Source organism: Xyrauchen texanus, chromosome 7 (assembly GCF_025860055.1).
Source record: "Xyrauchen texanus isolate HMW12.3.18 chromosome 7, RBS_HiC_50CHRs, whole genome shotgun sequence".
NCBI lineage: Eukaryota > Metazoa > Chordata > Actinopteri > Cypriniformes > Catostomidae > Xyrauchen > Xyrauchen texanus.
The window spans coordinates 22,667,389-22,680,784 of record NC_068282.1 but is presented as its reverse complement, the minus strand read 5'-3'; the positions used below and the strand labels follow the sequence as shown (position 1 = coordinate 22,680,784).

General features: G+C 38.7%; 1 protein-coding gene across 2 annotated transcripts; it reads right to left on the bottom strand.

Annotated features, from left to right (window-relative positions):
• Positions 1 to 54: 54 nt before the first annotated feature.
• LOC127646403 (ubiquitin carboxyl-terminal hydrolase 1-like) lies at positions 55 to 10,522 on the bottom strand. 2 transcript variants are annotated; one of them, XM_052130016.1, is made up of 9 exons: positions 9,751 to 10,522; positions 9,191 to 9,360; positions 8,979 to 9,105; positions 8,736 to 8,834; positions 3,903 to 4,069; positions 3,027 to 3,682; positions 2,570 to 2,734; positions 2,293 to 2,494; positions 55 to 1,668 (listed from the first exon to the last, which is right to left on the bottom strand). In XM_052130016.1, the coding sequence occupies exons 2-9, from the start codon at positions 9,355 to 9,357 to the stop codon at positions 924 to 926; spliced, it is 2,328 nt and encodes a 775-aa protein (XP_051985976.1). In that variant the 5' UTR covers positions 9,358 to 9,360; positions 9,751 to 10,522; the 3' UTR covers positions 55 to 923. The 2 variants fall into 2 exon arrangements, with proteins under 2 accessions (XP_051985976.1, XP_051985977.1); XM_052130017.1 differs by having other exon boundaries at positions 9,755 to 10,522.
• Between the last annotated feature and the right edge of the window lie 2,874 nt (positions 10,523 to 13,396).

Sequence of the window (13,396 nt, the reverse complement as noted above, 5' to 3'; positions counted from 1 at the left end):
GCAAAGAATTTGTACACCAAAATACATTTTTATATGCTGTTGATTTAATGTGGTAAATATGAATCAACATAGCCAGAAAATAAAAAAAATCCATACATATCCCTCCCTCCCTCAAATATACAATGCCATGTAGTAATAGACATTTTCCATGTATTGCTCATAGATACAGTGGCTTAAAATCTAATTGTAATGGCAGAAAGCCAGGCCTGCTCACAACATAGAAAAAGGACTAAGCTTTTTAGACTGGAATGAGGTATGATTAATAGAAACTAAAACGGGTTGCTTTTTCCCCTGTGGTCATATAAAGGCAATTTATACATTCTGCACTTTGACCACCTTTCAAACTAAATTCCATTCTCTGTGTGCAAAAAGACAAATCCAAATGAATTATTGCAGTGGAAATCTTAACACATTGTTTGTCTCCTTGTATCAACAATTAAGTGACTACTGTGAATCTACTTTGGGTTTGCAAGGTATTATTAATTTTCTCCATAAAAGGGACAACAAAATGTTAACTCATACTTGGAGACAAAACCAAACAAGCAAGAATAATTGGGCTTTTAAAAATATTTATATAAACAGTGTTATTCATCAAAGCATTTGATGGGAATAGTTGGTCACATGCACTACAGTAAGTGCCAAGGTGCATTTGTTTGAGGGTCACTCAAAAGGAAAGATCAAAGTACAAAAATAGTAAGACACATAAAAATCATACTTGTATAAACAATGGCCTCAAACGTTTTTCATAGGCTTTTCACTGACTGACACTTGTAAGACAAGCCTATGTAACTTTTAACAAATATCCTGACTTGCTTTTCTAAAGACCTGCAAACATACTCTTGTCCATTCCTTAACAGTAAAACTTAATTACGGAGTGGACCAGTGTAATGCCACAGTTTATGTCAATATACAATGGCCTGTTTTTACTGAGAGACTCTCTTGTAGAAAAGCAAATAGGGCGTAGAGGTGGAGCACGTCTCTGGGGAACAGGCTCGCAGGAAGTCCTCTTCTTCAAAGAGTCTTACTTCTGAATCATCAAACAGCATCCACTTTCCTTCAAAGTCCAAAAGGTTTTGCAGAGCAAGGTTAACATTTATCTGGGTCCCATCGCTCATAGCATCACCACTCTCTTCCCCGGCCTCTTTCTTCACTCCAATGTTTTGAAGCAGAGTTCCAGAGACACAGCTGGCCAAACTGGTAGGCTTCTCAGTATTGGTCTGCTTGCTGTTTGCTAGCTCATAACTGGTGATGCTCCTTTGTCCTCCTAATAGGCCTACGCCCTCAGAGCACCTCTTGCCTCCTGCTTTGCTTGTTATGCTGGCCCTTTTGGGCACATTTTTCCCCCTGCCACTCAAGCTGAAAGACACCTCCCCATCATCGTAATCTGTTTGAGGTACCTCCTCTTTCTTCTGTTTTATATCCTCTCTGTCTTGCTCTTCATTCTGAGACTGAGGCTTGAGATCGGTGTGATTGAGATCCATCATACGGATGTACGTGGTGTAATGCCCACTGCTGATGGTTACTCCACTGTGCATGACCACAGCGAAGAGCTCGTAGTGATGGCTGTGTTCTAGAGCATCAGGCTGAGTGCACCACTCATGCAGGGAAAGTCTAAGAGGGGTCTGCAGAGGGGTGTTCACCTTGGAAAGCCCAGCATAAGGGTCCATCCTGTTGGAGTAAGAATTAAAATTCTGTTAGACAAGCTGCTCACTGTACTTAAATAACTCTATATAAATACATTTATTAGACTGAAACAAGCACATTAATGGTCATGTCAATTTGAAAACCAAGAATATGTAATTATATTTTCCTTAATGGATTATATTTTGGGACCTTTAAAAGAAATAGTTCACCGTCAATAGGAGATACTTAACGCTGTCAAGCTCCAAACAGAATGCAACGCCATGTCTTCTGAAACTATACAATCGGTTTTAGGTGAGAAACAGACCAAAATGTAACTCCTTTTTCACTAGAAATCTTAACATCTGCTGTCTCCTTGGCACAATCATGACTTCCTCATGTGCACGTTCTGTGCATGCGTGAAATGCTAGGAAGTGTAATTGAGATTGTCATCGAAATCATGATCATGCCAAGGAGACAGTAGATGTTAAGATTTCTAGTGAAAAAGGAGTTACATTTTGGTCTTTCTCACCTAAAATCAATCATATCGCTTCAGAATACATGGATTAAACCACTAAAATGTAATTTTTTTTCTCAATTTTGGGGTGAAATGGACACATTTTCATTAAATTGAATGGATGAATTGAGCACCAAAATCAAGCAAGGACATACTCAGAACCATTGGCAGCAAAGCATTTCAGGTGGATTGTGACAACCTCTGGGGTTTTGTCAAACAGAAGACTTCTCTCAGCTTCTGTGTAGTGATGACAGGTCTCACAGAAATATTTATCTTCACCCACAATCCGCTCCACAGATGCAAACTGAGAAATGGCCCACTTTAGAGTCTTTAGCTCAGGCTTTGGATCTGGAGAAACTGAAGTACAGCAACCAGTTAATCAGTTTCCATCTTACTTGAATAATATATTTGTGTCAAAATTAAAGTACTCACTCTCAGAACTGGGGTCAGAGCAGCTGGTCTCATCTTCTTGCACAGGCACACTGATGTCTTGAAAGTCCTCCCTTCTCTCTGTGTAACACTCACATTCCAGGCAGCGTGTCCGCAGCACCAGCTGACCCTGGAACATCCACTTCAGCACATCCAAGCCTGAATGCTCTAATTAGACAAGATTTCACCATTTATTTTACTACTTTTTGGGATTATAAATGCTTTGCTACCAAAATGTTAGTTGCAAAATTTCCAGGCAGCTCTTCAAAACATGCTCTTGGGTAGCAATGGCATGACAAACTATAATGACACGCTTGTCAAGTCCTTACTTCTATTTCTTAGTTTAATATTTTTTTATTATTTGTTTTTCTAAATGCAAGCAATTTCACATTCATGGTTGAAATTTGTATTATATTCATAGACTCCAACTAGGACACATGCTTTTGACTTTGATATTTACCTTCATTCTTTACCAGACTCTGTTTAGTGTCTTGGGTTTTGCATTCATTTTCAGGCATGTCCTTTTCCTGCTTCTCTTGGGTACTACAGTCTGATTTCTCCTTGGTATCTCCTCTCCCTCCAACATGTGAGCTTATTCGTCCCATGCTGCGGAACTTTGAGAAGATGCTAGGCTGCTTCCCTGATGGCTTCAACCAGCCCAGCTTCCCTCTTCTCATCCTCTTGCCCACCTCTTTGGGGGGACTGTCATTCTTCTCTTCCTCTGTTGTGCTCCCTCTCTCCTTCTCCCATTCTTCATCTCCATTCTTCTGGTCCATAACAGAACTCTCTGTGGTTATATCACTGAAAGACCTTCTCTTTGAGCGGGTCATAGGCATGTTTTCCTCATTTTTCTTGGACTTGCTCTGAGATTTCGGCTTCTTCTTTGCATTGCCTGCTTCAGTGTCGCTCTTTCTTTTTCCATTCAGCTGACCGTCAGAGCTCCCATCCTCCTCGAGGGAGGACTCGCCTATTCCATTACTTATTGCAGTGTCCTTTTGGTTGCCTTTTTGCTCTTTTTTAATAGTGTCACAGGCCTCCTGTATGTTTGCAAGAATACACTGCAGTACCTCCTGTGCATCATGCTGCATGTAGCCCTCATACATAGGATTGAGCTGCCTGCAGAGGGAAGTAAAGCAGGTTTAGGCTGACTTTTTCCTGAATACTACTTTTATCAAATGCTTTGTTTGGCATTTTTAAGCAACTGAACGCTCATGTGTTGAGGTATGTCTTGAGATATCTGTATATAACATCCAAAAATGTTAAATACCTTATGCAGACATTTGTGATAATCACTTTAACTAATGTTGATAGGCAACACTATAATCTGCAGCATTACCTGAGTGTGTCAAGCAGTCTGCGGGGTGGTGTGGCAAGCTCTCCATCATTGTATTTTTCTGGGTTAAACAGGAAGCTGGACTGAAGCAGCTCCACAGAGGAGATGAGGCTGTGGAAACTGCCTAGCAGCTCCATGTGAACAGGTAGGGTGTCCTCACTAAAGTCCCCCTGATAAAATAAAAACATGCAAAACTTAATGTAAGACACTATTCTGGACATTTAAAAAGATACTTTATCAAAATTGGCTACAAAAGATGCAAGGAGTAATTCTGTAATCCTGTATTTTCTTTCTTTTTTTTTTGGCAAACCTGGAAGGGGTTTTTATACTTATGAGAAAAATACATTCTGTGGTAAACCTTACTTGACGATATGTGGACGTTTTGTTCTACAACATAAATTACTTAATCAAAACTCAGATGTGAATTTTTAAGCCACTGCATGTTTGTTTAAGAAAAGTATGTTAAGTTGAATTCAGAAGTTTACATACAATTAGGTTTCATATTAGCAAACTATAGTTTTGGCAAGTTGTTTAGGATATCAACTTTGTGCATGGCAAGTCATTTTTCCAACAATTGTTTACAGACAGATTGTTTCACTTTTAATTAACTATAAATCACAATTTCAGTGGGTCAGAAGTTATCTGCACCTTTATGCAGCTTGGAAAATTCCAGAAAATGTTGTCAAGCATTTAGGCAATCAACTTCGGATAGGCTAATTGGAGGTGTACTTGTGGATGTGTTTTAAGGCCTACCTTTAAACTCAGTGCCTCTTTGCTTAACATCATGGGAAAATCAAAAGAAATCAGCCAAGACCTTGGAAAAAATGTGGAGGACCTTTGGACCTGCACAAGTCTGGTTCATCCTTGAGAGCAATTTCCAAATGCCTGAAGGTACCACGTTCATCTGTATAAACAATAGTACGCAAGTATAAACACCATGGGACCACGCAGCTATCATACCGCTCAGGGAAGGTGACGCATTCTGTCTCCTAGAGATTAATGTAGTTTGTTGAAAAAACTGCAAATCAATCCCAGAACAACAGCAAAGCACCTTGTGAAGATTCTGGAGGAAACAGTTAGACAAGTATCTATATCCACAGTAAAACGTGTCCTATATCGACATTACCTGAATGGCTGCTCAGCAAAGAAGTAGCCACTGCTCCAAAACCACCATAAAAAAAGACTAGTTTGCAAGCAGACATGGGGACAAAGACCTTACTTTTTGAAGAAATGTCCTCTGGTCTGATGAAACAAAAATAGAATGGTTTGGCCATAATGACATTGTTATGTTTGGAGGAAAAATGGTGAGGCTTGCAAGCTGAAGAACACCATCCCATCCCAACCGTGAAGCAAGGGGGTGGCCGCATCATGTTGTGGAGGTACTTTGCTGCAGGAGGGACTGGTGCAAAATCTCAGACAGGAATCTAAAGCTCATCGCAAATGGGTCTTCAAAATGGACAATGGCCTCAATCCGATATAATATTTGTGGGCAGAGCTGAAAAAGCATATGCAAGCAAGGAGGCCTACAAACCTGACTCCAGCCAAAAATTCCAGCAACTTATTGTGAGAAGCTTGTGGAAGTCTACCCAAAACGTTTGACCCAAGTTAAACAATTTAAAGCCAATGCTACCAAATAATAACAAAGTGTATGTAAACTTCTGACCCACTGGGAATGTGATGAAAGAAAGAAAAGAAGAAATAAATCACTCTCTCTACTATAATTCTGACATTTCACATTCTTAAAATAGTGATCCTAACTGACGTGAGACAGGGAATGTTTTCTACGATTTAATGTCAGGAATTGTGAAAAACTGAGTTTAATTGTATTTGGCTAAGGAGTATGTCAATTTCTGATTTCAACTGTTATTTAATATGGCTTTAAAATTCACGTTTGAAGTGTGTGAAATCTATGTTGTCGAAAAAAAATGTCCACGTATCTTCAAGTAACGTTTACCACAGACTAGGGCTGGGCGATAAAACAATATTGGTATAGAGTATGTAATGTATGTACAATGTAAAGTAGAGTGTACAGCTTGTATAACATTTGCTGTCCCTTCAAAATATCTCAACACACAGCCATTAATGTCTAAACCGCTGGCAACAAAAGTGAGTACACACCTTAGAGAAAATGTCCAAATTGGGCCCAAAGTGACAATATTTTGTGTGGCCACCATTATTTCCAGCACTGCTTTAACCCTCGAGCATGGAGTTCACCAGAGCTTCACAGGTTGCCACTGGAGTCCTCTTCCACTCCTCCATGACAACATCACGGAGCTGGTGGATGTTAGAGACCTTGTGCTCCTCCAACTTCCGTTTGAGGATGCCCCACAGATGCTCAATAGAGTTTAGGTCTGGAGACATGCTTGGCCAGTCCATCACCTTCAGCCTCAGCTTCTTTAGCAAGGCAGTGGTCATCTCGGAGGTGTGTTTGGGGTCGTTATCATGCTGGAATACTGCCCTGCAGCTCAGTCTCTGAAGGGAGGGGATCATGCTCTGCTTCAGTATGTCACAGTACATGTTGGCATTCATGGTTCCCTCAATGAACTGTAGCTCCCCAGTGCCGGCAGCACTCATGCAGCCCCAGACCATGACACTCCCACCACCATGCTTGACTGTAGGCAAGACACACTTGTCTCTGTACTCCTCACCTGGTTACCGCGACACACGCTTGAAACCATCTGAACCAAATAAGTTTATCTTTCCAGTAATCCATGTCCTTAGTCTGCTTGTCTTCAGCAAACTGTTTGCAGGCTTTCTTGTGCATCAGCTTTAGAAGAGGCTTCCTTCGGGGAGGACAGCCATGCAGACCAATTTGATGGATTGTGCGGCATATGGTCTGAGCACTGACAGGCTGACCTCCCACCCCTTCAACCTCTGCAGCAATGCTGGCAGCACTCATACATCTATTTCCCAAAGACAACCTCTGGATATGATGCCGAGCACGTGCACTCAACGTCTTTGGTCGACCATGGCGAGGCCTGTTCTGAGAGGAACCTGTCCTGTTAAACCACTGTATGGCCTTGGCCATCGTGCTGCAGCTCAGTGTCAGGGTCTAGGCAATCTTCTTATAGCCTAGGCCCTCTTTATGTAGAGCAACAATTATTTTTTTCAGATCCTCAGAGAGTTCTTTGCCATGAGGTGCCATGTTGAACTTCCAGTGACCAGTATGAGGGAGTGTGAGAGTGATGACACCAAATTTAACACACCCGCTCCCCATTCACACCTTAGACCTTGTAACACTAACGAGTCACATGACACCGGGGAGGGAAAATGGCTAATTGGGCCCAATTTGGACATTTTCACTTAGGGGTGTACTCACTTTTGTGGCCAGCAGTTTAGACATTAATGGCTGTGTGTTGAGTTATTTTGAGGGGACAGCAAATGTACACTGTTATACAAGCTGTACACCCACTACTTTACATTGTAGCAAAGTGTCATTTCTTCAGTGTTGTCACATAAAAAGATATAATCAAATATTTACAAAAAATGTGAGGGGTGTACTCACTTTTGTGAGAATGTATATCACAATAAAGAAAATCCACGATAAGCTTGAGGAATTTTTGATATTTTCTGCATGCCGCTAAAACACAAGCAGATCGGCTTACTCAGGCTGCGTTTCCACTGGGGTGGACGAAATCCGCTCAAAGGCGCTCACAGCGCTAGGAGAGAGCTTTCTCCGCACTGCTGCCAATCCTACGATCCACCTTGCGAGCATGACACTCAAAATACACCAGTGGTAACGTAGGGTCAGACTGGATGAACTTGCTAATGCTAGTTACCTTGCTAACAATTAGGTTACGTGGGACACCAGATTGATTCCATCCGCACCGCAAGACTTAATGACAACGCCCTCTCATCGTCTCTAGTGAAGAGCGTGACAGAACAACAGTGATGTGGACAACAGCTCTGATCTTTCTGCGCTGTAATCTTTAATCATTTCTGCCCTGTCCCTTTCCGCACGCATTGCCTCTTTTTCCTGCATGTGTGTAGATATGAAGCGCAGCATGAGTTAATGTGGTTTCAAAGCACCATTTAGACCATAACGTTTTCCCCTTCTAAATGGATCTTTCTTAATCCGCATGTTACGAGCCTTTAATAATAAACAAATCGATTTCTGTTATAATTTTGTGAAAATGAATTAGATGTCTGGAATGGATAAGGAAAGACTAAAATTACTAGTTGGTAGTCTCTCACTTTAATGAAAATATACAAATGTTTTTAAAAAAACAATTCTAAACGTTTTCAAAATTTTATCTTGGGACACCCCTGAACACACATTCAGCATCATTCCACAGTCAAAAGGGCTTCTATGCCCCATACTTGGGTATCTGAATCTAAAGAAATGTAAAATTATTCCAACAAATACTGGACTGCTGTCACAATGCTTCAGAAAAAAAAAACAGATGATCTTTTAACATTCATTTTCAATTGATAAACGGTAAAAGACGGTAAAATTGGTAGAAGATCCCGCAGACCCCACTGCTTTGGCCGTTTCTGGACCCCTGTGCAGTTTTGTACAGACTATTTTGACTGTTTAGAATTATTTTTTTCTTCTTTTCTTCAGTCAGCTTTGAAATTAAAAAAAAAGTTCAATGTGTAAATGTATATCGTGATAATTATCGATATCGAACAATATGAAAAAGATTATCATGATAACAGTTTTGGCCATATTGCCCAGCCCTACCAGCAGACCTTATTTTTCTCATAAGTTCAAAAACCCTCATTTCAAAAATCCTGAGTGAACCCATAGCAAATTCTTTTCCAGGTTTTTGGACTACAATCTGAACAGCTCTATGCAAAGGAATATCTCTCTTGAAAAGTAAAATTAAGGCAAACCTCATTTTTGGCAACAACATCTTGGTGATTGTCTTCCAGTTTAGCCAAATTACACAAAGATTTGATGGCCTCTTTAAAACCAGGGCAGTAATATAAGACCTGAAATTTGTAAGAAAGACAAAAACGTTGAACTTACATTTAAAGGGACCCAACCTACTGTAACAACAACAACATGCAGTTATAAAGAACAGAGTGGCATTGATAATACATGAATGGTAGGTTAACTGATAGCAAGGCACACACCTGAAGGATGCTGTTCAAATAGCAGGTGTTCCCTAAATTATTAAGTCCAACGAAAGGGACGATGCTCTCTTGCTTCTCACAGGTTAGAGAAGATGAAAGGCATGTCATAGGCACAACCTGGTCATGACTTGGAGAGAGAAACAATGAGGAAAGTAGATTATTGTGATAACATCTTCAAAATGATCTGTACATGATCATTAATAATTGCATACTTTGTTGTCTCTTCTGGTTCAGCTGCACTTGTCTCCTCTGAGAAGTCCAGGGCTCGTTTGGTTTCCTTCTTCTGGAAGAACTTCAGAGAGAGTTTGCTTTTCTTCACAGGACTGCCTGCTGCAGCCACCACAGCACATTCACTCTGCAGCCCGGGCATTTTAACCATTCACTAAACAAAATGACAAGAGAAATATCAGCAAATGTCAAGATAAAAAATATACACCAAAACAAGCAGCAGAAACTATCCTTCATACCCGCGCCAAAATCAGCCAAGAAGCGCGTGAAAGCCTTCATCTCAGATGCACCCTAGAAACATGTTCTGCTACGAATATAACTTTGACTATAATACTTTTTAAGTACATTTAATCGGTGGATGTTAAATATTCACAACATATCGTATCAACGCTTGCGGTTTGGTCATAGTTCGTTCTTTTGAATGGAAATGCGTTTATAGCAGTATGGCTAACTGACTAGCCGCCCATCCCACACAATCTCGCACGCGCCGGCTCATTTCTGCAAGAGTATTTCTGAGTTACATTACAAACAATTTAAGCCTTACCTACTGAGTCTTATTATGGATGCATTACATTTTTACTTCCAGCAGGAACTATCCAGAGTACACAGTTTTGTATTAAATGTAAACAATCTGACAAGCTCCTCTGTGGTGGAACTTGGCGCTTTTTTCAAGAGTAGGACTCTTCAGGTACTGCCTGAAGAAAAGGATATATTGTCGGATACATTATCCTAGATTAATGAACGAAAATAAATTTTCGGACCTATTTATTTCAAATTTATTTTTGTTTAGAAAAATACAGGTTCCTCAAAACCGGGAATAAAAGTTATAATTATTTTTTGCAGGCATCATTTCAGACTACTCGTTGTGTAAACAAAACATTTTGATTCCATAAATGTGGGAGTCGACTCCGATTCCTGGTTTTGGAATCGATTCCAAGAGCCGATTCCAGACTCATTCAATTATTTTTCAATTCCGAAAAAAAAAAAAAAAATACGGGAGGTAAAGTAAAATCTCAGAATAAATATCTCACTACAAAGCGTTATTTGCACTGTTTATAAAAACATGAATGACATTAACTATTAATAGTTCCATTATAAGATTAAATCAGGGCCTGAATGCTAATACCATAGCGCAATCATCCAATGAGGTAAATTTGTGGGACGTTTTAGTAGATGCGCCTGTATTTCCAAGAACTACCGAAAAGCACAATTTATCTTGAAATTGTCTGTTACAAACAGTTCTTGGTTAGAAAGAGTATATGATAATGTACAGTAGTAGCCTACAATTGTCCACTACCTTTTGCACACTGAATAAAATTGCCAAACAATGCTCTTCAGTTTTATTTAAAAATCCAGGTTGTTGTACTGGTTTATTTAATACAATTTAAATATATATATATATATATATATATATATATATATATATATATATATATATATATATATATATATATATATATATATATATACACACACACACACACACATTTTATAACGTTTAAGCTACTTAAAATTGTTGTTTTTGAATTTGATTTAATAAAATTATTTTTATGTATAATCGTGTCAATGTATGCTAATTAAAACATATATGTGTGTAAAAGGTTTTAAAACATTTACAAATGTCCAGAACGGGTAGAGATGCGTTACATTCAAAAATTTTAAGTGCAGCACATTGAACATTTCAACTTTAACATACAGATTTATTTATGTGATCTGGGAAGCTATCTAAACTCTGCCATATCCTTGTTGCAGACTTGTGTTGTAACATCCAATTTACTGTCACAAATTTGGCACGTTACTTGATTTTAATCCTAAATAGATTTGTTGAAGGTCTTGTGTGATTGCGAATCCAGATGAACAAACGGAGCGGATTTACAGATGCTGGGAAGAACACTCAGAGTCATGCTGATGATCGTTAAGATGCAGCCATTTTATAATTCTTTTATAAATTGTTTTAGTTCTGTTAGGCTTCTTAAATGTGTAGTAGTTAAGTGGTCGAGGAAATAAACGGTTTCCCCGAAAGGAGTCGACTCCAGCTTTGGAGTCGATTCCAACGTTTCTAGTCAATTCTCGATTCCCAACGCCTCGGAATCGAATCAGTTTGGAATCGATTCCCAGCCCTATTCATGATCCAAAGTCAAACATCACCAGCTACCTGTATATGGCTGATTTCTGTTCAGGTTTCTGTTTAAGCATGATTTTAAAGGGGGAAAAGTTTTGATTCCAAAAGAAAACAAAATCTAGATTTAAAGAATAGATCAAAACAGATATAAACATTTAGTGTGTCTTTTCAATTACTTATTCCTAATTACTAGTGTTGAACATGTTGCATTTGCCAGAATATCTGCCTCACCAAGACAATTGAACTGTTCTCAACAACAATTTATCAAAACCAGATAAATTCTTCATTGAACGTTCTTAAGAACTTAAAACACATTTTCAATGACTGTGGTATTAATGTGTACAATTTGGATTTCTTAATAATGATCAGAGATGCAAAATCATTAGAGGTGTAAAAAGGAGAGAAAGCATGTTTTCCAGGTGTATTTTCTCTTTTTTATTATTATTATTATTTGTATTGTTGTAGTCAAACTTTATTTTCTTAAATGATTAAGGTTTAAGTTCCGTTCATTTGGGGGAGGGGTCTTTTTTTCAGCTTTAGTACAGAACAACATACAGGACGTCCTGGCTAATAAACAATATAATAAATACAGTTTGTATTTGCAACCATACAAACTAGGGAATTTCTAGGCCATACCAGCAATGATGTGCAAATTGTAATGTTGTTTCGCTTTTCAATAAATAAAATAGCTAATAATTTTCAATAAATAAATAGCTAATAATGCTGACATTTTCATGAAAATAATGCATGTTCTTCCATGGCCATCGCGATGAAGCAGTTGTTTGCCTCGAGAGCAGAGTGCTGATGTGAGACAGGTGTTATTTGCGCATACGACAGTAGGAGGCGCTCCTCACTCAAGTGAGTCTTGAGAGAGAATCCAAAGAGAACACGCATCAAAACCATCTCTCACTCTAAAAAATTTTAATAAAAGTAATTTTTTATTTTGCAGTTTATAGTCCTGAAACACTTAAATTTTTTTAAAGCACAAATATTTAATGTAGCATTTCAATCAATTTTAGTTTATAAATAATTTTGAGTGTGCAAGTGTTATATCGTCTGATGATCTGATTGATTTGGGTGAGAAAAGATCAAAATATAACTTCTTTTGATTCATGATTTCAAAAACTATACACTTCCTAGTGCTGGACGCATGCACAGAGCACTAGATGGTGCTAGGATGTGTAAATGAGTTTGAAATCATGATGGCCTAGGACACTAAAGATGTTGAGATTTACTGTGAAAAAGGAGTTATATTTTGGTCTGTTATCACCCAAAACCAATTGGATCACTTCAAGAGTCTTATGGATTATCTTTATGTGCTTTTTAGAGCTTCAACATTTTGTTTACCATTCACTTGCATTGTTTGGTCCTACAGAGCTGAGATATTCTTCTAAAAATCTTAATTTGTGTTCAGCAAACAAAGAAAGTCATTCACATCTAGGATGACATGAGGGTGAGTAAATTATGAGAATTTTCTTTTTGGGGTTAGCTCTACATATAAGATGATGTGATTACTTAGCGTTTCAGATCACCCTTTGCTTTTTATATAGCATACATTTTAAACATACTTTCAAACATATCTGCATATAAGAGACCTCTGTATGGGGTAGGGCTGGACTGGTAATCTGGCATACCGGGCATTTTCCCGGTGGGCCGATACACTTTGGGGCCGATCAGGGGTGAACTGGCCATCGGGAGAACCGAATGGGCCGAATGGGCTGCGATAAGCTAAAATGAGCTCTTATACGCATTATGCATAACAGACAACAAAAGGGCACCACAATATGCAAAAAAGGACAGCTTCCAGCCCTGGTATGGGGTAAAGTGCACATTGTCAGATGAAATGACAGCTGTGTCCTCCTGTGTAACATGATATATTCCATTTAAAACCATTTAAAATTGTGTTTTCTTGTTCTTAATGATTATGCATGCAGTTTTTTTTTTTTTTTTTTGCCTGAATTCATATACTGTAGATTGAAAGACTACATTCAGTATTTGTACTTGAGTATTTTTTCATTTTTGACCATGAGTCCTTGGACAGATCCATACTGTGTAGTGACTGTCAGAG

Bases quoted from the DNA above. Each gene is read 5' to 3' on its own strand.
- LOC127646403 (XM_052130016.1), bottom strand. From the start codon at position 9,357: ATGGTTAAAATGCCCGGGCTGCAGAGTGAATGTGCTGTGGTGGCTGCA. The intron at 2,495-2,569 runs GTGAGTACTTTA...GCTGTACTTCAG, and splicing joins CTCTGACCCCAGTTCTGAGA to TTTCTCCAGATCCAAAGCCT. The intron at 1,669-2,292 runs GTATGTCCTTGC...TTACTCCAACAG, and splicing joins TTTGCTGCCAATGGTTCTGA to GATGGACCCTTATGCTGGGC.